At 48.5% G+C, this 25,199-nt stretch overlaps 1 protein-coding gene across 2 annotated transcripts; it reads right to left on the bottom strand.

Moving 5' to 3' along the window:
• Positions 1-1,170: 1,170 nt before the first annotated feature.
• On the bottom strand, positions 1,171-24,930 carry glod4 (glyoxalase domain containing 4). 2 transcript variants are annotated; one of them, XM_073053224.1, is made up of 9 exons: positions 24,796-24,930; positions 19,803-19,852; positions 18,523-18,643; positions 15,265-15,409; positions 11,659-11,795; positions 5,449-5,535; positions 5,124-5,237; positions 3,499-3,585; positions 1,171-1,449 (listed from the first exon to the last, which is right to left on the bottom strand). In XM_073053224.1, the coding sequence occupies exons 1-9, from the start codon at positions 24,883-24,885 to the stop codon at positions 1,384-1,386; spliced, it is 897 nt and encodes a 298-aa protein (XP_072909325.1). In that variant the 5' UTR covers positions 24,886-24,930; the 3' UTR covers positions 1,171-1,383. The 2 variants fall into 2 exon arrangements, with proteins under 2 accessions (XP_072909325.1, XP_072909326.1); XM_073053225.1 differs by lacking the exon at positions 24,796-24,930 and adding an exon at positions 23,166-24,099.
• Positions 24,931-25,199: the final 269 nt, after the last annotated feature.

The following is a 25,199-nucleotide window of genomic DNA, read 5'->3' as shown; positions in this document are numbered from 1 at the left end:
GTTCACTGTCGAGGTGAGTGAAGTTATCCAGGCTGGTTCAAGAGCCTGATGATTGAAGGGTAATAAATGTTCCTGGACCTGGTGGAGTGGGGCCCAAGGCTTCCTTCTTCCTGATGGCAGCAGCCAGAAGCAAGTGTGGTCTGGATCCCCGATGGGGGCAGCGCTCTTTGTCGATGTGTTCCAACAGTGCAGAGGGTTTTGGTGTACTTTGCAATGTGGGTCCCCACACTTGTGCTCCTCGTTAGCCTCGTTCCACTACGGGAGAGTCAAGGACCAGGAGGCACAGCCTCAAAGTAAAAAGATGTCCCTTTAAAACAGTGAGTAGTTGGTGATGATGTGGAATTCGTTGCTGGGTATATTTAAAGCAGACATTGACAGGTTCTTGTTAGTCAGGGCGTCAAAGGTTACGGGGAGAAGGCAGGAGAGAGGGACAAGAAATCAGCCATGATGGAATGGCAGAGCAGACTTGATGGGCTGAATGGCCTAATTCTATTCCTATTTCTTACGGTCAACACCATTTACCTCCCCTTTGATCTCCTTCAATAACTGAGCAAACATCTACAAACTGTGAGCGCGCCTCCCTGATCTTCTGCATCCCCGTCCAGAGATTTCCATTCTCACCAGGTGGAAAGCACAATCCCAGATGGCACAGGAGCATTGATGTAGCACAGCAGTTAGCCCAACGACTTCCAGTACCAGCAATCCACAACGGGTTCAATTCCTGCCACTGTCTGTAAGGAGTTTGTACGTTTCCTCCACATTCCAAAGGAAGACACACAGGTTAGTGTTAGCAAGTTGTGGGAATGCTCCATTGGCCCAGAAACGCGGCAAAGCACATTTTCAGACCATGCTGATCGCTGACACCAATGATGCATTTCACTGTAGGTTGCAATATCCATGTGACAAATCAAACTAATCTTTAAAAAGGCTTCCATCACTGTTGTTAGAAGTGATAACTAGTGTTTACGTGAGACAGAAAGAGCACAGGAAGCCTGGGATGTAATATTGAGCTCATTTGCTCCGTTAAGAACCTAGACAAAGAATCAGACCAGAGAGAGCCCACACACCCTCTCGCGGTTACCACGGCCAATTATCGACACCAAGAAAGTGAAACCACAGGGATGAAGAAACAGAGGCAAGAACTACCAGGGCAACGCATTCAGCAACCGCTGTATCTATGACCAAACTTTAATGTGAAATGATGAACGATTTCGGTAGGAATTAGTAACAGGTTTACTTGTGTCAAAGGACATGGTGGAAGTCTCTGGTGACAATTTTCCATGTGATGGAAACACAGAGAAATGAAATCATTCCTCAAACAACACCCCCCCCCCCTCGGAAACACAGTCAGCAGGATCCGTGCACGAGCATCTCCAACCCCCTTCACGCAGACGGCTTTTGCTTACGATGCTCGGCAAACCACTCGTTGCTCTTGTCTGCTGCGATGGCCTGTTGGGAAGAGGAAAGCAAGGGTCACTCCCTCAAGCTGGTGGATCAGATACTCTCAGTCCCCCCCCACCCCCCACCTCCTTCCCCGGGCTTAAAAACCTGCCCACCCACCCCAAGTACCATGCTGGGCTAGGAATCACTCCGGAGTCACAAAATTACGGACGAACTAAAGTGAGAACCAGTTGTCAGGAAATAAAAACCATACACGACTTAAAACTCCCCGTGGCTAGTGAGCGCAATTATGGGGTGCAGGAGCTGATGGTTCTGCCCCATTGAAACAACATAGACGAAAGCAAAACAGAGCAGGGGCTCCCAACTTATCTTATGCCATGGACCAATGTTGTTAAGCAAAGGGTCCATAGACCCCAGGTTGGGCAGCCCTGCACTAGGATGAATGTTCCTGCTATTAACACATCGCTAAAGGTCTATCTGGGACAGATCTAGCTTCTCATTTAACCTTCTGGTAAGTTATAAATTCACGGTGTCATCTTTCAACACTAGGAAAAGGGGTATATTTTGGGTGTCTAGAGTTTGTACTTAGAGGCTTCTGAAGCAGACACCAGTACTGAATATTCAAAGGGGCTCTGCTAATTTCCACTCTAAATATGAAATTCTGTAAATGTACCTGACTATATCCCGCATGTTGAAGTTACGTTGGTAATTACAGCAATTGAGACTGCAAGTGTTCGTTATCTTTGTGCGAAAGAAGCATAAATAACTATAAAACTGTCAGGGTAATAAAGTTTCAAGGGAATTGGGGGATTCTCAGGTTCCTGTAAATAATGGGTTAAGGCTGAGTACCGACTGTGTCTGTGCATTCTGGTTTGTGAATGGCTACAGCATGTTTAAGATGATGTCTCACAGCTGCTTCTTTGGAGCGAGAAAAGGGTTAAAGTTCACACAGATCCATGAAAGAAGTCTCCTGATTTTTCACACCTTTTGGTTTCGACAAAAGGCAGTTGCTGATGGAGATAAGACAGGACATTCCTTTCTTAATTAAAGCTTAAATTTGGTGGAGTCTCTTATCTAAGTTATTAAGTTTTGCTCTATTTGAGTAGCTGGAATGTCTATCGAACTGATTGTTCTTTTATGTTGGCGGCCTTACAGATTGTAACAATTCTGGAAGTCGAGCAGTGAACTTGTTTGAACCGCCAGGGGGACAAGAACGCTTCTCCCCCTGGGTGTCGGGACCAAGTTCCCTCGCCGGCTGAGCTCGAAGAAATAAACCAGTGAAAAAGATAGGTAGGGATTTTTTTTTGTGCTGTGGTTATTTGGTCCGGCGAATTTAAGTTTACAAGGAGAGTGAGATTCCACTGGATTCTTGGAGGTTTGCATTGTGAATAATATGGGCTTTTCTATTTCCCAGTTATACAGCTCCTGCGTCGCTCAGTTTTAATTCGTCACAACACTTAAAACGATACTCCTTATTTCAGGTCTTGCCCAGGTCACACACGTCCTTATGAACTAGCGTTTGTGGGTCTGCTGGATAGATGGGGGAACATCAGCATCACCAGAAACAGTTGCCCCTGTTATCCTGGTGGAACAAATGTGTTCTGTCAGAAAGCATCCATATCAAACATCACTCAGACCACCAGGGTAACAAACATCAATTCAATGTCACCAGTCACACCTCAACATTAAATCCAAACCACACAAAACACAATGTACTTGATTCTCATGGAAACTCTCCCAGGACAGCTCCCTGCTCATATTTATCTAGACTGAATTAGGGCTTATTGCACTTATAGCTCTGGTATCCTCGTGTTTCATCACATACAACAGTGCAGTGAACTTTCAGATAATGCACACCATCTGATAAATGAGATCTGTAAAATGGAAGCACTTATTCAGTTAAAGGCTTCCCAAGCAAAGCACGACTAGTTGGACTGACACTTCACAGAGCTATCAATGCCCCCCTTCTCTGTCTTAGCACCAGTTCTGAGTTACAGCAAGAAGGTAGTGGAGGACCAGCTAGGCATCGCAATGTTTTGCATCCCATCCAGTCTGACTACACATTCTGAGTGAGGCGGCGTTAATGCTGGGACTTACGTCGTCCAGTAGCTTGGCTGCATTGGGGTCCATCTTGGAGAGGTCACGAAAAGCTGCATCGCCCACAAAGCAGATCTCATGGCCGTCCTTGTGGGGTGAGGGAAACAGAACAAATGAGTTCCATTGCACAGCGACTACACCAGACAAACACAGTATCGACTGTACACTCAACACCAGACGTCACCCAAACAGCCTGTGTAACAAACACAGTATCGACTGTACACTCAACACCAGACGTCACCCAAACAGCCTGTGTAACAAACACAGTATCGACTGTACACTCAACACCAGACGTCACCCAAACAGCCTGTGTAACAAACACAGTATCGACTGTACACTCAACACCAGACGTCACCCAAACAGCCTGTGTAACAAACACAGTATCGACTGTACACTCAACACCAGACGTCACCCAAACAGCCGGTGTAACAAACACAGTATCGACTGTACACTCAACACCAGACGTCACCCAAACAGCCGGTGTAACAAACACAGTATCGACTGTACACTCAACACCAGACGTCACCCAAACAGCCGGTGTAACAAACACAGTATTGACTGCACACTCAACACCAGACGTCACCCAAACAGCCTGTGTAACAAACACAGTATCGACTGCACACTCAACACCAGACGTCACCCAAACAGCCTGTGTAACAAACACAGTATCGACTGCACACTCAACACCAGAGATCACCCAGCCTGTGTAACAAACACAGTATCGACTGTACACTCAACACCAGACGTCACCCAAACAGCCGGTGTAACAAACACAGTATCGACTGCACACTCAACACCAGACGTCACCCAAACAGCCTGTGTAACAAACACAGTATCGACTGTACACTCAACACCAGACGTCACCCAAACAGCCTGTGTAACAAACACAGTATCGACTGTACACTCAACACCAGACGTCACCCAAACAGCCTGTGTAACAAACACAGTATCGACTGTACACTCAACACCAGACGTCACCCAAACAGCCTGTGTAACAAACACAGTATCGACTGTACACTCAACACCAGACGTCACCCAAACAGCCTGTGCAACAAACACAGTATCGACTGCACACTCAACACCAGACGTCACCCAAACAGCCTGTGCAACAAACACAGTATCGACTGCACACTCAACACCAGACGTCACCCAAACAGCCGGTGTAACAAACACAGTATCGACTGTACACTCAACACCAGACGTCACCCAGCCTGTGTAACAAACACAGTATCGACTATACACTCAACACCAGACATCACCCAGCCTGTGTAACACAGTATCGACTGTACACTCAACACCAGACATCACCCAGTCTGTGTAACACAGTATCGACTGTACACTCAACACCAGACATCACCCAGCCTGTGTAACAAACACAGTATTGACTGTACACTCAACACCAGACATCACCCAAACAGTCTGTGTAACACAGTATCGACTGTACACTCAACACCAGACATCACCCAAACAGTCTGTGTAACACAGTATCGACTGTACACTCAACACCAGACATCACCCAGCCTGTGTAACAAACACAGTATCGACTGTACACTCAACACCAGACATCACCCAAACAGCCTGTGTAACAAACACGTTACTCCAAGCCTCCGGACCCCACCACTCACCGGATCTGCCAGGATCACCACATCCACGGTCGCCTTTCCCGGTGTCTCCAGGCTCACCAAAGCTGTCAGGATCTTCTGCTTCTCCTTCCTCACCTGAGTCTCCAAACCTGGTAACTTAATAAAACACCAACTTTCAGTCTGCGACCAGGCAGGATTCCTCACCACTAATACTGACCCTTGGCACCTGGGACGGGGCAGCTAAAACTGGGGGCTGCCGGGGAACGTTCCTCTGTCCATGGCCAGAACAGGTGGCCCCTGAGGTCTTCTACACCACAGGAAGCTTGATGGTCATTTATAGTAAATGGTCTGTTAGCCCCACCATTACCTGCTCTCTCGGACAAGAGAATGCAATCCTTCCGTAGGCGGTGGCGTGGTCCACAGGACCGCCGATGTCCTGGAGTTCCAACTTGCACTGTAACACAAGCAGGGCAACACGTCAGCTTTCTGCCCGAGCAGATCCCTGCGGCACAGCCCCTCGAGTTCACTTCACCGTTCTAGAAAGACCCTGACTGGCCCCCGGATATCAACCAACGCCCGTCACAGCTCAGACTGTAGTGCACTTGTTTCTCCGAATGTCAATCAACGCCCGTCACAGCTCAGACCGTTACGCACTTGTTTCTCAGTCAGGAGGGCGATTTAATCAGAGCCTTGCCACGAGACAACTTAAAAGGACCAACTAACCCACCAACTGGTACGTCTCAGGAACATGGGAAGAAACCGGAGCACCCGGAGGAAACACAGTCACGGGGAGAGCGAACAAACTCCTTACAGACAACGGTGGAAACTGAACTTGGGTCATCTGTACCGTAAAGTGTTGAGCTGACCGCTACACTACCATGCTGGGGGGGTGACCACTTCAGTAACAGAACATAGAAATTTACAGCACATTACAGGCTCTTCAGCCCACAGCGTTATGCCGACCCTGTAACCTACTCTACAGACTGCCTAGAAATTCCTGAGCACATAGCCCTCTATTTTCCTAAGCTCCAGGTACCTATCTAAGAATCTCTTAAAAGATCCTATTGTATCCACCTCCACCACCGTCACCAGCAGCCCATTCCACGCACTCACCACTCTCTGTGTGAAAAACTTACCCTGACATCCCCTTGATACCTATTTCCAAGCACCTTAACACTATGTCCCCTTGGACTAGCCATTTACCTTTTCAATCTTACCATTTATATTATATTCTGTCTTCAAATTAGACCTACCACTTCACACATAATAGAGAGTACAGAGGAGATTTACTAGAATGTTACCTGGGTTTCAGCACCTAAGTTACAGAGAAAGGTTGAACAAGTTAGGTCTCTATTCTTTGGATCGTAGAAGGTTGAGGGCGGACTTGATGGAGGATTTAAAATTATGAGGGGGATAGATAGAGCTGACATGGATAGGCTTTTTCCATTGAGAGTAGGGGAGATGCAAACAAGAGGACACGAGTTGAGAGTTAAGGAGCAAAAGTTTAGGGGTAACATGAGGGGGAACTTCTTTACTCAGAGAGTGGTAGCTGTGTGGAACGAGCTTCCAGTAGAAGTGGTAGAGGCAGGTTCGATGTTGTCATTTAAAAAAAATTGGATAGGTATATGGACAGGAAAGGAATGGAGGGTTATGGGCTGAGTGCAGGTCGGTGGGACTAGGTGAGAGCAAGCGTTCGGCACGGACTAAAAAGGCTGAGATGGCCTGTTTCCATGCTGTAATTGTTATATGGTTATAATGAAAGGTGTTGCCTTCTGCATCAGACACTAAAGCAATTTCTGTCTCTCTGGTATGTAGAAATGCAAAAACAACACCGGATACTGTTCTGATTGCGAGTTTAGTAACTGAACCATTATTTTACCAAATCCCTGAACTGTCATATTGTTTGTTGGAAGCCGCCTTTTGCAGCAGCAATAACCTGGGTTCAGTACTGCCTTTGGAGTTTGCACGGAAGCCCTACAACCACAGTTGATCTTCTACATTCAGAGATGTGTGGGTTGGTAGGGGACGCCGGGCAGTGGGGCTCGAGCCGGGCTGTCGGGCCGCAGGAGAAGTGGGATTGGATTTGGAAGAGCTGACCTGGGTGGGGAGCGTGTGCTTGCCCGCTACTGAGAGGCACCGGAGTTGGCAAGAAGGTGGGATGCAGTGAAACCGTGACTGTCTTGGATGTTTCTTCTGTGATCGCAAGACCCTGTTGGACATTGAGTGCCCTAGGTCATTTTGGTAGGTCAAATATGATGACAGAATATAGTATTAATGGTAAGACTCTTAGCAATGTAGAGGATCAGAGGGATCTTGGGGTCCGAGTCCACAGGACACTCAAAGCAGCTGCGCAGGTTGACTCTGATTAAGAAGGCATAAGGTGTGTTGGCCTTCATCAGTCGTGGGATTGAGTTTAGGAGCCGAGAGGTAATGTTGCAGTTATATAGGACCCTGGTCAGACCCTACTTGGAGTACTGTGCTCAGTTCTGGTTGCCTCACTACAGGAAGGATGTGGAAACCATAGAAAGGGTGCAGAGGAGATTTACAAGGACGTTGCCTGGATTGGGGAGAATGCCTTATGAGAATAGGTTGAGTGAACTCAGCCTTTTCTCCTTGGAGTGAAGGAGGATGAGAGGTGACCTGATAGAGGTGTATATGATGATGAGAAGCATTGATCTTGTGGATAGTCAGAGGCTTTTTCCCAGGGCTGAAATGGTTGCCACAAGAGGGCATAGGTTTAAGGTGCTGGGGAGTAGGTACAGAGGAGATATCAGGGGTAAGTTTTTTTACTCAGAGAGTGGTGAGTGTGTGGAATGGGCTGCCGGCAACGGTGGTGGAGGCAGATACGATAGGGTCTTTTAAGAGACTTTTGGATAGGTAAATGGAACTTAGAAAAATAGAGGGCTATAGGTAAGCCGAGTAATTTCAGAGGTAGAGACATGTTTGGCACAACTTTGTGCGCTAAAGGGCCTGTATTGGAATGGACAGGAGGAGGAGTATAGGAAACTGATACAGGACTTTGTGATATGGTGCAACTCAAACTACCTGCGTCTCAATATCACCAAGACCAAGGAGATGGTGGTGGACTTTAGGAGATCTAGGCCTCATATGATAGATAGATACTTTATTCATCCCCATGGGGAAACTCAACTTTTTTCCAATGTCCCATACACTTGTTGTAGCAAAACTAATTACATACAATACTTAACTCAGTAAAAAAATATGATATGCATCTAAATCACTATCTCAAAAAGCATTAATAATAGCTTTTAAAAAGTTCTTAAGTCCTGGCGGTAGAATTGTAAAGCCTAATGGCATTGGGGAGTATTGACCTCTTCATCCTGTCTGAGGAGCATTGCATCGATAGTAACCTGTCGCTGAAACTGCTTCTCTGTCTCTGGATGGTGCTATGTAGAGGATGTTCAGGGTTTTCCATAATTGACCGTAGCCTACTCAGCGCCCTTCGCTCAGCTACCGATGTTAAACTCTCCAGTACTTTGCCCACGACAGATCCCGCCTTCCTTACCAGCTTATTAAGACGTGAGGCGTCCCTCTTCTTAATACTTCCTCCCCAACACGCCACCACAAAGAAGAGGGCGCTCTCCACAACTGACCTATAGAACATCTTCAGCATCTCACTACAGACATTGAATGACGCCAACCTTCTTAGGAAGTACAGTCGACTCTGTGCCTTCCTGCACAAGGCATCTGTGTTGGCAGTCCAGTCTAGCTTCTCGTCTAACTGTACTCCCAGATACTTGTAGGTCTTAACCTGCTCCACACATTCTCCATTAATGATCACTGGCTCCATATGAGGCCTAGATCTCCTAAAGTCCACCACCATCTCCTTGGTCTTGGTGATATTGAGACGCAGGTAGTTTGAGTTGCACCATATCACAAAGTCCTGTATCAGTTTCCTATACTCCTCCTCCTGTCCATTCCTGACACACCCCACTATGGCCGTGTCATCAGCGAACTTCTGCACATGGCAGGACTCCGAGTTATATTGGAAGTCTGATGTGTACAGGGTGAACAGGACCAGAGAGAGTACGGTTCCCTGCGGCGCCCCTGTGCTGCTGACCACCGTGTCAGACCTACAGTCTCCCAACCGCACATACCGCACATATGGAGCCAGTGATCATTAATGGAGAATGTGTGGAGCAGGTTAAGACCTACAAGTATCTGGGAGTACAGTTAGACGAGAAGCTAGACTGGACTGCCAACACAGATGCCTTGTGCAGGAAGGCACAGAGTCGACTGTACTTCCTAAGAAGGTTGGCGTCATTCAATGTCTGTAGTGAGGTGCTGAAGATGTTCTATAGGTCAGTTGTGGAGAGCGCCCTCTTCTTTGTGGTGGCGTGTTGGGGAGGAAGCATTAAGAAGAGGGACGCCTCACGTCTTAATAAGCTGGTAAGGAAGGCGGGCTCTGTCGTGGGCAAAGTACTCGAGAGTTTAACATCGGTAGCTGAGCGAAGGGCGCTGAGTAGGCTACGGTCAATTATGGATAACTCTGAACATCCTCTACATAGCACCATCCAGAGACAGAGAAGCAGTTTCAGCGACAGGTTACTATCGATGCAATGCTCCTCAGACAGGATGAAGAGGTCAATACTCCCCAATGCCATTAGGCTTTACAATTCTACCGCCAGGACTTAAGAACTTTTTAAAAGCTATTATTAATGCTTTTTGAGATAGTGATTTAGATGCATATCATTTTTTTTTACTGAGTTAAGTATTGTATGTAACAGTTTTGCTACAACAAGTGTATGGGACATTGGAAAAAAGTTGAATTTCCCCATGGGGATGAATAAAGTATCTATCTATCTATTGTGCTGTAGGTTTTCTATGTTTCCCTTGTTTGGTGGGGAGAGAGCAGTGTCGCCTCAGTTGTAGCTAGGACTAGGCCTCAGTCCTCGGGCTTGTGTTGTAGCATGGCGCGTTGGCTCAGTTGCTACTGAGTACCATTAGTACTGCCCTCCAGTGGTGGATCAGCGGAATTACCAGCTGGACTGCCAAGAAAAATCAATTTGCAGGACTTGTCACTTGTCGGTCAGGAACTTGGTCTAAAAACTTGTTTTCTTACATGATTATATTCTTTTTCCCCCCCTTTCTCATTATTTGGAGTGCACTTGTATATTTTTGCACCTTGGCCCCAGAGGTCTAATTCGGCTATATCCATATATGGTTGGACTGACAATTAAACAACTTGTTTGATTTGATTAACTGGCCACTGCAGAATGTTGCTCGTGTGTAGGGGTACCGTGGCACTGTCAGTAGAATGGCTACCTCCTAGCACTAGCACCCTGGGTTCAGTTCCTCCTGCGTGAAGTTTGCACTCCCCCTCTGATCTCGTAGTTGTCTCAGTGTGCCCTGATCTCCTCCCGTATCCCAAAGACAGGTTAGCCATCTACTAACAAATGCTGCTAGTGTCGAGACGAGTGGGGAACTTGATGGAAACATAGGGGAGAATAGTTACAGCTTCTCTCAGGTAGGAACAATCATCTGCTAACTCAGGTTGGAGGAGCAACACCTTATATTCCATTTGAGTAGCCTCCAACCTGACAGCTGATTTCTCTAACTTCTGCTAATTTCTCCACCATCTCCCCGCTCTTTTTCCATTCCCCATTCTGGCTCCCCTCCTCTCCTCACCTGCCTATCACCTCCCCCGGTGCCCCTCCTCCTTCCCTTTCTCCCACGGTCCACTCTCCTCTCCCAACAGATTCCTTCTTCTCCGGACCGTCACCTCTTCCACCTTCTCACTTCATCCACCCACCTTTCCCCCTCACCTGGCTTCACTTATCACCTGTCAGCTCGTATTCCTTCCCCTCCCACACCTTCTTACCCTGGCTGCTCCCACCCTCCTTTCCAGTCCCGATGAAGGGTCTCCAGCCGAAACATCGACTGTTCATTCCCCTCCACAGATGCTGCCTGACCCACTGAGTTCCTCCGGCATTCTGATTGTTGGCCGTTCCGGATTTCCAAGTAACTGCAGAACCTGCTGGGGTTACCGGGCCTCCCCCAGCTGATGAGCAGCTGATCCATGAGGATATGGAGGAGTGCTGGGGAGGCCAGCAAAACGGACTCACCGCCTGCTGCAGGACCGTGTGGGAAGTTGGTCCGCGGTCACAGTTCCCACTTACAAACCACTTAGGTGAACTCCACTCGTACGGCTCCGAGCCCAGGCGCCAGCGACCTCACCTGTGAAAACCCAGAGCTGCACAAACTCCAAAGACCCCTGACGTGACCCCTGTAATTTCCTGCTATCACCTTAACGCTCTGCCCCTGGTATTATGCATTCCTGCCCCAGGAACAAGTCTGGCTATCCACTATCTGTACCCCTTTTCATCTCGTCCACCTCTATTAAAATTACTTCTCCTTCTCACTAGCTCACTCAACACATCTTCATAAAGCACGTCCTCTGGACCAGGCAGCATCCTGGCAAATCTCTTCTGAACCCCTCTCTAAAGCTTCCACATCCTTCCTATAATGAGGCGACCGGAACCGGGCACAATACTCACCTTCCCCGAGCCCGTACCGTTTGCCCGCGTTTTATGGATGTGTGCTGGCCACAGCTCACCTGATCATCGGCGTAACCCAGCAAGACCTGCTTCTTGGCGTCGTCCTTTTCGTACAGCTTCATCCCGAGTAAATCGCACCAGTACTTGACCGCGCGCTGCAGGTCTGACACAGCCAGGGTTACCTTCTGCACCGGGTCTGCAATGCAACAGGGGCTTTGAGCGTCACTTGAAATTGAATGGAAACACTCAACCTCATCGAGGGGCTATACCCTCGTGCTGGAGACAAGTACTTAGCCTCCTCCTCCACCCCCCGATACAGGCAAGCAACTGCCTGACATATTCCCATCCTGCAGTCCAGTCGCAGACCTGGTGCCCTGCTGCAAGGAAATCCAGGGCAACACACACACTCAAAGGCTGAGGGGAACACTGCAGGTCAGTCAGCATCTACAGTGTCCCTCCTTCCCTTTCATCCATGGTCCACTGTGCTCTCTCCTATGAGATTCCTCCTTCTTTACCTTTTCCACCTATCACCTCCCAGCTTCTTACTTCACCCCTCTGCTCTACCCATCTTCCCCCTCACCCACCAGCTGCCAGCTTGAACTGCCCCCCCCCCCCCCCCAGGCTTTCTATTCTGGACCCCCCCCCCCTTTCCAGTCCTGAATAAGGATCTCACACTGAAATATCGACCGTTTATTCCCCTCCACAGATGCTGCCTGACTTGCTTTGTGTGTGTGTTTGCTCAAGATTTCCAGCATCTCTTGAGTTAAGGACGACTTTAAGTTTGGGGTGAGTTACAGGCTTCAAGCTCTGGCTTCCCCTTAACGAATTAACGTCTGAGCCAGACACAATGATTAACGTGCAGTGTCATAAACATTAAAACAGAACACACACCAGCACAGCACAGGCCCTTCAGCCCACAATGCTGTGCCAACTTTTTAACCTACTCCCAGATCAATCTAACCCTTCCCTCCTACATAGCCCTCCACTTTACTATCATCCATATGCCTAGTTAACAGTCTCTAATGCAGCTGCCTCTACCATCACCCCTGGCAGTGTGTTCCACACACCCACCACTCTATGCAGAGAAAACCTGCCTCTGGCCACCTTAAAGTTCTACCCCGTCGTGTTAGCCATTTCTGCCCTGGGAAAGAGTCACAGCCTGCCTCTCATCACCTCGTAGATTTCTGTCAAGTCACCTCTCATCCTCTTTCACTCAACCTTTCCTCTCTAATTCAAACAGCATCCTGGGAGATCTCTGCACCCTCTCTAAAGCTTCCACAGCCTTCCCACAACGAGCTGTTGCCCACCGGCGGAGTAGTGGCGAAAATTAACGTGGGAAGAGAGCGGGAGGAGGGAGTCAGGGAGGGTACAGAAAACCAGAGGTGGGTCTGGAGCACAAGGGAACATGGACACATCAAGGACGAGATAGAACTGTGTGACACCCAAGGAAAAACACAGTGATGTAACATGCACACTAAACGCTGGAGAAACTCAGCAGGGAAGGCAGCATCTGTTGAGAAAAATAAACAGTCGGCATTTTGGGCCGAGATCTTTTATTATTCCTGATGACGGGTCTCAGCCCAGAACATCTGTTTACTCCTCTCAGTCGATGCTGCCCGACCTGCTGAGTTCCTCCAGCATTTTGTGTGTGTTGCTCTGGATTTCCAGCAGCTGCAGAATCCAGTCCCCATGATGTAACTCCCCATTACTTGGAGAACTCCCATTTGAATGCAGAGTATAGTCTCTGTAAGAATATCTTAATTCTTCTGCAGTTGGTCAGGAATAAGGATGATCTCCTTCCGTGCTGGGTTTGTGGGGTGGTTGGTGAGAACATTGCAGGAACCAGACACCTCCTCAGGTGGTGGCAGAGGGAGTTAGTGAGGTGACCTACTCCTGCTGCCAGTTACACAGGGCTTCTGTGAGCTCGTGACATAATACTACCCCAAATCTTCCTTTTCTATTTTGAAGGGTCACGAGCCTGTGTGGATACTCCAATTCTTCAAAGAAACTTTGAGTACATCTTGAATATTTCCATTTCCAATCTCTTCCCAAGATAAGAACATTTCTGGCTCCAAGCACAAGTTCAACATGGTCTTCCCAACCCAGCTGTCCAGCTACACTCAGTGACTCACTTTCTTGACTGTTCTATTTATTATAAATTACTATAAATTGCACATTTAGACAGACATGACAAAGATTTTTACTTCTCATGTATGTGAAGGATTTAAGAAATGAAGTCAATTCAATTTAATTTGCTCATTAATGCAGATATCAGCCAACCATGTGGCAGCAACTCAATACATAAAAGCATGCAAAAGTGGTCAAGAGGTTCAGTTGTTGTTCAGACCAAACATCAGAATGGGGAAGAAATATGATTTAAGTGACTTTCATTGTGGAATGATCATTGGTGCCAGATGGGGTGGTTTGAGTATCTCACAAACTGCTGATCTCCCGGGATTTTAACGCAGAGCAGGTGTTCCCAACCAGGGGTCCACAAACTTCTTGCTTAATGATTTTGGTTCATGGCATAAAAAAAATTATAAAGTATAATGTATAATTAGGGCCTCAATACTGGAAACACTGGCCTGTGAGAGGAACAAACATTGATTTGATTATCCTCCAAACAAGATATCAAACAGTCAACACTAATCGGTCTCTTCTTCCATCTTGGGAGCGTGATCCCCGTTTAGCCCTCTCTGCATCCTCCCCTGCTTCGTTCTTTTCTATAGTGCCAGGGGTCAGATTGCAGATTCTCCTCCCAACACTGTCTGTAAGGAGTTTGTACATTTTCCCCGTGGCCTTCCTCCGGGTGCTCCCGTCTCAGCCCGCGTTCCAAAGACATACCGGTTAGTAAGCTGTGGGCATGCCAAGCTGGCGCTTGCAGCACATCTGGTCTCAAGTTCAAATCATCGCCGTTATGTGCTGTGTTGCAAGACGCGAGCGATCACGGTCCCATGACAGTGACTGTTCTTGGAAAATCTTTTCTACTGAAGTGGTTTGCCATTGCCTTCTTCTGGGCAGTGTCTTTACAAGGTGGGTGACCCCAGCCATGATCAATACTCTTCAGAGATTGTCTGCCTGGTGTCAGTGGTTGCATAACCAGGACTTGCTGCTCATACGACCATCCACCACCTGCTCCCATGGCTTCCCGTGACCTGGATCCTGGGGGGGGGGTCACCTGCAGGCTAGCGGAGGAAAGGAGGGCCTCACACCTCCTTTGGTAGAGACGCATCTGCGCCCGCCACCCTCAAGTTCAAATACTGCACCAAACATAGAAAACCCACAGCACAATACAGGCCCTTCGGCCCACAAAGTTGTGCCAAACATGTCCCTACTTCAGAAATTATTAGGCTTACCATAGCCCTCTTTTTACTAAGCTCCATGTACCTATCCAGGAGTCCCTTAAAAGACCCTATCATATCCACCTCCACCACCATTGCTGGCAGCCCATTTCACGCACTCACCACTCTCTGAGTAAAAAAACTTACCCCTGACATCTCTCTGTACCTACTCCCCAGCACCTTAAACCTGTGTCCTCTTGTGGCAACCATGCCAGCCCTGGGAAAAAGCCTCTGACTATCCACATGATCAATGTCTCTCATCATCAATTTTCCATGCCGATTTTCTAACAACAGATTAAAAGGAACTAGAATCTGTGTCCAAACCTGACTCAGGCTGGTCCTTATCCACCAAATAGAACTTGTATCCCCCTGGGGCCTCCGTTACAAACACTCCATTCTGAGTTTCGGTCAACGGCCATCCCTCCTTCTTGGCATTGCTCACTGCCCGACTCGACTGAAGCGTCATTCCCTACAGAAAGAAAGCAATGTAAGATCAGGCGCTAGTGACCAGTGGTGCCCCGCCCTGCAAGTATCCATGCTGGGACCCTCGTTGTTTGTAATATACGCTCATGATTAGGATGCAGATGTGGCCAGGAAAAATCGGGAAATTCATAAACGACATGGAAGTTGTGGGAGCGGCCTATAGCGTGGACGGGTAGAGATGTACTAAAAGGAGGGGTCCAGCCGGGATATCGGAGCAGCTGAGCTGGCTGCAGACTGTGATGCCCGATACTCGGAAGCATTGGAGTTGGTGCGGTATAACTGTGGGAGATTGCCTCTGACAGTCCATTTCTGATCGCACAACTGTGTTGGACAGTAATAACGCAAGTTGCCATAGGCCTGTTCCCTTTGTCTGGTGGGGGGGGGGGGGAAGACAGTCCACATGGGAGCTGTGCAGCCTCAGTTGTAGCAAGAACTAGGCCTCAAGCCTTGGGCTTGCCTGCTGCCACAGACCAAGTGAGAGATGCGGAAACGTGGTTGAGCTTGGCTGGGGTTTGGCCTCATTCACTGGTGCTGCCCTCCAGTGTTCGAGCGATGGAATGACAAGCTGGATTGCATGTGACTGTACAGGCAGTCCCCAGGTTATGAACGAGTTCCGTTCCTGAGTCCGTCTTTAAGTCCGATTTGTACGTAAGTCGCAACAAGTACATCCGGTATTATTTAGCGTCAGTTAGTCAAACGTTTGTCTTAGTATATATTTTACCTTTCTATGCCTATAAAACACTTAAGAAACGTACGTATTCCAATAATTAAACCACTGCATTGCTTAGTAATAATTGTAGCTTTCATCGGGGCAGGGCCTTTCACATGCTCCATTATTCTCACTTAATCCTTTACCTGTATCCTTTAAAATTGTTCCAATCGTTGACTGACTGTTGCCTAATGCTTTTCCAATGACGTCTCACCTCTTTCAAAATGCTTTATTATTTCCACTTTATTTTCAATCACGATCACTTCCCGTCAATGGAACAGAAACACTATGGGCAGCGGGTCCCGAGCTGCGCTGGCTCCCGAGGTCCACTGGGTCCTAAGGACCACCTCACTGAGACAGGCTAAATGGGACGAGTGGGGGGCTGTGCTGGGTTTGGGTATTTGATCCTCCACAATATTCCGCTTGGGAATTTAAACTGGAGGTGGCAGTGTTTTTTTTACGAGGTCGAGTTGCGAGCTCGGCGTCAACCCGGCACGAATGGTACGGGAGTCACTGGATCGACATCAACCCGGCAAGGGAGCGGTCTGTCACTGGATCGAACTCGGAAACCTCCGTTCTCTGGCCCGGCGCTGATCTCACTGCACCACCAGCCGACCGGAACCGGGGGGGGGGGGGCAGGGTCAGGGTGAATCTTGCTAAGAAAAATTTAAGCCAAATACAAAGTTACACACTCATAGTGTCAATGGCAATGACTTAAAATGGCGGACGGCGTTCTCCTTCCTCGGTTCGTAAGTACGAGCTGTCCATTAGTTGGATGTTCGTAACTTGGGGACTACTTGTACACTGCCGGGAAGCTAGACATTGTCACTCAGGGTCTTGGCCTATACATATACACTTCTTTTCCCAAGTGAATATGCTTCTTTGCTGATATTTTGAATTATGTTTCTTGCTATTTTTGAATGTTGCTTGCTATTTTGAATATTTTGTCCCTCAGCTCCAGAGGAACGCTGTCTCGCTCAGCTGTATCTATGTATGGTTTGAATGACAATTAAACTCGATTTGATTTAATATTAATTAAGAAATGGGGGTGGGGGGAGAGGGAGGAGCACAAGCCAGCAGGTGAGAGGTGAAGCCAGTGAGGGAGAAATTGGGGATAAAATGAAAAGCTGGGAGGTGATAGGTGGAAGAGGTAAAGGGCCGAAAGAGGAGGAATCTGTTAGGAGAGTGGTCCATAGGAGAAGGGGAAGGAGGGGCACCAGAGGGAGGTGATGGGCAGGTGAGGAGAAGGGGTAAGAGGGGAGGAAATGGAAGGGGACAGGGGAGAAGTTAGAGAAATCAATGTTCACTCCATCAGGTTGGAGGCTGCTAATATGAGGTCCTGTACTTCAGGATCACTCATGCCAGTGAGTCCAGGTGGGGACTGGAGTTTAGATGTCCGATGTCTGTGAGTCTGGGGCCAAGGACTGGAAGACGGAGGCCCGGAGGTGGCCTGTCCTGGGGTTGGAGGCCCGTCTGTGTGCGCAAGGGGGCAGTTAAGGAACTTTTTTGGCCGCTGTTCTGCTGAACGTTGTGGGCATCACGAAATTTAACAACACTTGCGGGCTGCCCGCAGCACATCCTTAGGTCGTGCTGGCTGCTAACACAAACAACACCTTTCACTGTAATGTACCTGCGAAGGAGAAGTTTGGCCGAGTACATGCATGGGAGGGGCATGCCCCAAGTGCAAGCCAATGGGACCAGGCAGAGTAACAGTTTGGCATGAACTAGATGGGCTGAAGGGCAGTTTGTGCTGTAGCGTTCTGAATACGATTCAATTAAAAAGTAATCGACGTAGAATTAGCGTTAATGGGTGGACGATGGCAGAGTGGGCTCACTCACTCTGTATTCAGTGTAGGAGAGGCAGCGAGCAGGTCTACCCACACTCCACTCACACCCTCAGATCACAGCTTAACCGAAAGCAGAAAACTATATATTCACTCAGCAGGTCAGGCAGCAGCTGAGGAGAAAGGAGAGTTAACGCAACTCTTGCTTTGCTTTGCACTATTTAACGTTTCAGGGCAAAGATCTTTCAGAACAAGTGAAATGCGAAGCTGCGTCAACCTGTCAATCCCAGGGACTCGTGCTGATTATTATTTTGAGAGTGTACGTGCTGCGCGTGACTGCGTTTGCGATGTGCACGGTGTTTTCCACCTTGGCCCCAGAGGAACAATAGCCATTAACATAAATATGGTTTAATGACAGACCATAAGCTTGAACACAAAGACAAGTCGGCTTTAAATAAACTGAAATAAATTAGAACACGGACGCGTACAACCCACAACGCTGTGCCACAGCAGCTAAAAAACAAATCAAAAACACCCCATTTGTCTTCCATCATCCTCATCAAGCACACATGCACCCCAAGCAGATAGAGAGACAGATACCCTTACCAAGAAGTCATTCCCCAGGTGATATTCACCCACTCCGTAATTATACGTTAACTCAGACACGAAGTGAGTATCCTCGGGGCCGTAGCCGATCATGGTCTTGCTCCATTTGCCGTCATAGGGTCTGTAACAGAGATCAGAGAATTCAGGGCGCTTACAATTCACCCCCCCCCCCACCACCCACTTTCCGGCAACGTCAGCTTCACAGCAGAGCTATTTTCAGATCCTGGAGCTACCGTGGCAGAGAACGAGGCCATCCAGCGCGCCGACTCTCGCGGATTTCTGCAGACTTACAGTGAAGGACATTCTGACTGTCTGTTGTGGAGGCTCCAATGCACAGGATCGCCAGGGGCTGCGGAGGGCGGTTGACCCAGCCTGCTCCATCACAAGCCGCCTTGCTTTAAGGACGTCTCGTCAAGAGACGGCGTCCATCATTAAAGATCCTCACCATCTGGGACTTGCCTTCTGCTCGTTACCACCACTGGGACTGGGAACGAGGTACAGAAGACTGAGATACTGTACACACCATGTTTTAGGAAGCTTCCCCCCCCCCCCCCCCCCCGCCATATTTCTGAACAGTCCATGAACATTACTACCTTTCTGTTCAAGATTCATTTATTTATCACGTGTACATCCAAACTGGGGGCAGCGGGCAAGTGTTGCCACACATCCCGGCACTAACATGGCTTGTCCACGATGCTCGGCAGAACAAAAACATAGCAACAGAGTACTATCTCTTCTCTCAGCTAGTCCTGACGAAGGGTCTCGGCCCGAAACGTCGACTGTACTTCTCCCTACAGATGCTGCCTGGCCTGCTGCGTTCCAGCAGCATTTTGTGTGTGTTGGAAGTACGTAACTAGATAGTTTCATTACACATCTGAGTTTTGCTCTTTACTTTCAATGCACATTTTCTATTTTTTCATACCTACAACACTTACATTTTGTATTTCTGACTGAGCAGCTTTGCAACAATAATTTCCTTCGGGGCAAATAAAAGTTCTATCTAATCCAGAGTAACATTTCACTTTCCTTTACGCTGGAGTACTGAAGAATGACGTATGTAAAGTTTGGGGTAATACACATTGCTGGCATGGTTCTGTGTTTGCCCCAGCAACCAAACGCTCAGTGGAGATTGGAAAGCAACCAGTAACTTTACTGGTCTGGGTTAGTTACCCTTCACTCCCACAAGCCACACAAGGCTTTGCTCACCCACTGTTCATTGCCCCTCCATAGACGCTGCCTGACCTGCTGAGATCCCCCAGCATTTCGCTTGTGCTACTCACCCATTGCAGCTTGCCTTACAGCCTTCCTCAAACTCTTCATGTCGCAGGACCTGTACAAACACCCAACAACAGGTTACTCTCCTCGGAACTGTCGGACTGAGGTGCAGAATTGTTTATTTTTGGAGATTATAAGACATAGAGACAGAATTAAACCATTTGGTTCATCAAGTCTGCTGGCCGATCCATTTTTCCTCTCAACCCCATTCTCCGGCCTTCCCACTGTAACCTCTGACACCCTCGCTAATTAAGAAGCCACTAACCTCCACTTGAAATGCAGCCAATGATTTGGTCTCTGTAGCCGTCCACAGAATGACCACCATCTGGCCAAAGAAGTTCCTGCTCACCTCTGTTCTAAAGGGACATTCTTCTATGCCTGAAGAAGGGTCTTGGCCTGGAACATCGACAGTTTATTTATTTCATAGATGCTGCCTGATCTGAGGAACTGCTTTGGCCAGATGGTGGTCATTCTGTGGACGGCTACAGAGGTCAAATCATTGGCTGCATTTCAAGTGGAGGTTGGTAGATTCTCCAGCATGTTGTCTGTGGTCCTTCTATTGTAAGGCTGTGCCTCTGGTCCTGGATTTCCCCCACTTCAGGAAGCATCCTCTCCACATCCACTCTATCTAGGCCTTTCAGTATTCAACAGGTTTCAATGAGATCCCCAACTATTCTTCTAAACTCCAGCAAGTACAAAACCATCACTAAAATACATTCAACCATTCAGTGAGTTTTCCAGTAGGTGCAATTGCCTCTTTTTCTGGAAACTTCTTTGCTTCAGTGGCAGAAGTCGTATCACTTGAATCTTATTGGCTAATTGTTATTGGTGGAATTTTGGGCATTTCTAGACCGGTATGAGAAGACCATGACTTCTTTTTAGTCTTCCTCTTTCCTTTGTCTCTCTCGATGAATCTTTGTTCTTCTTTGTTCTTATTGCATTTAATAAAACAATTGCAAGCAACAAGTTTCATGCACACAAAAAACTGGAGGAACTCAGCAGGCCAGGCTGCTGGAAAACAGTAAACTGTCGACATTTCAGGTGGAGACCCTTCAAGAGGGCAGGGAAAATAGAGATTAGAAGTCAGGGTGAGGTGGGGGGGGGTGGGGAGAGGTAGGTCTACAAGGTGATAGGTGAGACTGGGAGAGGAGGGATGAGACTGGGAGGGGAGGGGTGAGACTGGGAGAGGAGGGGTGAGACTGGGGGGGAGGGGTGAGACTGGGAGGGGAGGGGTGAGACTGGGAGGGGAGGGGTGAGACTGGGAGGGGAGGGGTGAGACTGGGGGGAGGGGTGACTGGGGGGGGAGAGGGGTGAGACTGGGGGGGGAGAGGGGTGAGACTGGGGGGGGAGAGGGGTGAGACTGGGGGGGGAGGGGTGAGACTGGGGGGGAGGGGTGAGACTGGGGGGGAGGGGTGAGACGGGGGAGGGGTGAGACTGGGGGGGAGGGGTGAGACTGGGGGGGAGGGGTGAGACTGAGGGGGAGGGGTGAGACTGAGGGGGAGGGGTGAGACTGGGGGGGGAGGGGTGAGACTGGGGGGGGAGGGGTGTAGTAAAGAGCTGTGAAGTCGATTGGTGAAAGAGATACGGGCTGGAAGAAAGGGGAATCTTCCGGGAGACCAAGGAAGAAATAGAGGGGGAGGAGCAAGAGGGGGTGAGGGGCAGGCAAGGAGATATGGTGACCGAGTGAAAAGGGATTGAGGAAGAAGAGGGTGGAGCCAATTACCGCAAGTTTGTGAAAATGATGTTCATGCCATCAGACTGGAGGCTACCCAGATGCAATACAAGGTGTTCCTCCTCCAACTCGAGTGAAGCCTGATCGCAGCAGTAGAGGAGGCCATGGACAGACATGTCGGAATGGTGAGGCAGGCCGGCGGACGGGGACAATTCCCATAAGTCGGAGAAATCGATCCTCATGCCACCAGGTTGGAGGCTCCCCAACCTGAGTTTGGCCTCATCGCGGCAGTAGTTTATGCCTCAACCTTGACTTCCGAGGAACCTCTGGATCACAAAAGGTCCAGGATCCAACAGAATGGGGGTTAAGGAGACATCTGATGGGAGATGGGAGATATCTGGGCATTCCGAAGCTCACACGGCCACCACGAAGTCCCCAGGGGCAAGGGCCACAGTTTTTAAGGTCCTGTTGTTACTGCACCACGAAGGCCTGAAATACTCAGGTAAATACTGCAAAAGCAGCAAAAATGAGGTTGTGCTGGTCTCGACCCAAAAACCTCTGTCCATTTCCCACTACGGACGCTGCCTGACTTGCTGATCAGCAACAGGCCTTAGAAACTCAATGGTCGTCAGTTCCAAGAAGATGGTTGTTAAGGAATGCTGCCAACTGCCAGGTTCAAAGCCGTCAAGAGTTCACACCGAGGGACTCACTTAACCTTGGTGCAGCCAACACAAAGGTTTTGAGGAGAAAGACAGCAGTCTAGGGATCTCCTGTCGCCGGACACTGTGGGGACTGGGTGGACGGTGAAACGGGTGGAATTTGTACTACCCCAAGAGGCCACGAGTGCTATGAACACTACCGATGTGTGGAAGTGAAAACACCGTGAAAAGTTCAATAGTCGTACTTGTCACCGTATTCAACCATGAGAGCTTTCCTTGTTCCTTGCCGGCATTCACAGTAGAACAAAGAAATACAACAGAATCAATGAAAAACAACACAGCCAATGTTCAAAAGAAGACAATCAATGCAAATAAAAACAAAATACACGCAGGCACCGCTTAACGCTGAGGATACATCCCTTGCAGGTGGCGCGCTTTGTAAATCAGCATTATGCACGTAAATGGACTTCTGTAGCCGATTTTTAAAAAAATCAAATCCGAGACATATACTATGTCATACACTATGCTAAGAAGATCATCGGGGTCTCTCTTCCCACCATTACAGACATTTACACTACACGCTGCATCTGCAAAGCAAACAGCATTGTGAAGGACCCCACGCACCCCTCATACAAACTCTTCTCCTTCCTGCCGTCTGGGAAAAGGCTCCGAAGCATTCGGGCTCTCATGACCAGACTATGTAACAGTTTCTTCCCCCAAGCTATCAGACTCCTCAATACCCAGAGCCTGGACTGACACCTTAACTGCCCTACTGTCCTGTTTATTATTTATTTTAATGCCTGCACAGTTTTGTGCACTTTATGCAGTCCTGTGTAGGTCCGTAGTCTAGTGTAGTTTTTGTGTTGTTTTATGTAGTTTCAGTGTAGTTTTTGTACTGTGTCATGTAACACCATGGTCCTGAAAAACACTCTCAGTTTTACTATGTACTGTACCAGCAGTTACGGTTGAAATGACAATGAAAGTGACTTGACCTGATTTGATGTAAACACAGTAACAAACACGCAAGTAAGCCTAACCTGTATATCAGCGGAGCAGCAACACGTCACAACAGCAGCGGAGGCAAGCTGGTTACGTCTCAGAGGAGGGACCAGGCTCTGGGTCCTCCTCAAACTTCCACCCCTTCTTCAAGCAGGAGTTCAAATTTGCCTGCCTTTTCTTAAGTTTCCTCTCACGAAGCCGTTCTCGGCAGCACAAAGTCACGTCGAGAAGATCTCTCTTTGCTTTATTGCTTTGCTCCCAGTCAGGGTCACCACCGGCGAACTGGTCCATTTTTATCTTGTCTGCATTTTATTTTTTAAAAATCGTTGATGTAGCCAATGTCAAGAGGCACCAGCATCGACCGGACGCTCACCAGCTTTCAAACGCCGCATCACTTGCAGTTCCACAGCCGCGCTGGTATTTTTCCCAGACATCCTAGACGAACTACTCTCGCTGGAAGTCGTGGAATGCTTTCCAGGCATTACGGGTGAAAAATTGGAAGAAATTGGCAAGGGCGTAAGAGCTTACACGTGCAGGAGAGGCAGAGAGTGAACTCATACGTGACTGGCTCAGAGCGCAAGTAAAGCGCTCTCATTGGCTGATTGGATGTTCACTGTAATAGCGGCAGCTCTTGATAAGGTTTAAATGTTGTTCAGAATGAAGTTTTGTCATTTTTAAAAATTTCAATAGAGAATTGAATAACCAGGTTGTAACGTATCGGTGCCAGGTGGGGTCTGAGTGCATCAAATAAGTAAATAAATAACACTAATTACATGAGCACTTTGAAAGTGAGTCCACAGGTGAGTAAAGGTATCCACGCTGGTTCAGAAGGCTAATGGTTGAACCTGGTGCAGTGGGGCCCAAGGCTCCTGTACCTCCTCCCCGATGACAGTGAGAAGCAGGACGGCCTGGTTGGCAGAGGAACTTGATGCTGCTTTCCTGTGGCTGTGCTCCTTGTAGATACGCTGAACAGCGGGGAGGACTTCTGCGATGGACTGGGCCGTACACATGACTCTGTGTCGGCTTTAACACCAGCAAGCGACGTATGGACGAGCACGTGGCTGGGAAGGGAAGCGAGGAGTTTAGTTCAAGTGTGGGTCGACGGAACTAGACAGAATAAGACCTTGGTGCAGACTAGATGAGCCAAACGGCCTGCTCTGTGCTGTGGTCTTCTGTGACCGTATAGTCATACAAATACAGAGTTGTAACACACGAAACGGCGGAGGAACTCAGCAGGTCAGGCATCAGCTATGAAAAGACTAAACAGTAGTCCCCTCATCAGCACCTGTCAATCTGTCCGCTTTCCTTTCCTGCTCTTTACTATTCTCACTACTTCCCCTTTCATTTCTAGTCCTGAAGAAGGGTCTCAGCCCGAAACGTCGATTGTTTATTCATCTCCATAGATGCTGCCTGAGCTGCTGAGTTCCTCCAGCTTTTTGTGTGTGTTGCTCGGTATTTCCAAAATCTGCAGTATTCCTTGTGCTTATCTGTTTATCTTTGAAACAAAAATAAACACCTCCCACTCCACGTGGTTTAGTCCGCGAATCCCGCAAAGGCCTCGCCGTCTACCGAGGACGGGGGTGGGCACAGGGCATAACCACGCCAAAGGGCACGGTGGAAAATTCGGGACACCCTCCGGCCTGCTCCGCAGAGAAGCATCAAACTCACCTGCATGCCTAAGACATCTCTGTAAAATTTAATGCTGCGGCTGCGATCCCCGACTTTAAAGACAAAATGCAGCGCCCTGCCCAACACCATCGCTGCAACCGAAGCGGGGACGCTGGCGCCTCACGTGACCGCGGCGCCACGTGACCCGGCCAATTTGTTGCCAGTACATCCCCCAAAACGCATGCGTGCCAGCTAGAATTGTGTGCTGGGTCATGGAGCCCTCTTTATTCTGTTATTTGTTTTGAGGAAATGCGAAGCAAACTAAAAGCAAAACTTTAAGTAAAAGCTGCAAGCATTGGAAAAGCCAAACTTGTGTTAAAAACATACAATGCTTGAGACACAAGCACAAAGGAACTGAGCAGGTTGTGCGGCATCTTTGGAGAGGAATAAACAGTCGACGTCTC

This window comes from Hemitrygon akajei, chromosome 8 (assembly GCF_048418815.1).
Source record: "Hemitrygon akajei chromosome 8, sHemAka1.3, whole genome shotgun sequence".
Taxonomy (NCBI): Eukaryota; Metazoa; Chordata; class Chondrichthyes; order Myliobatiformes; family Dasyatidae; genus Hemitrygon; species Hemitrygon akajei.
This window is presented reverse-complemented; position numbering and strand designations above follow the sequence as displayed.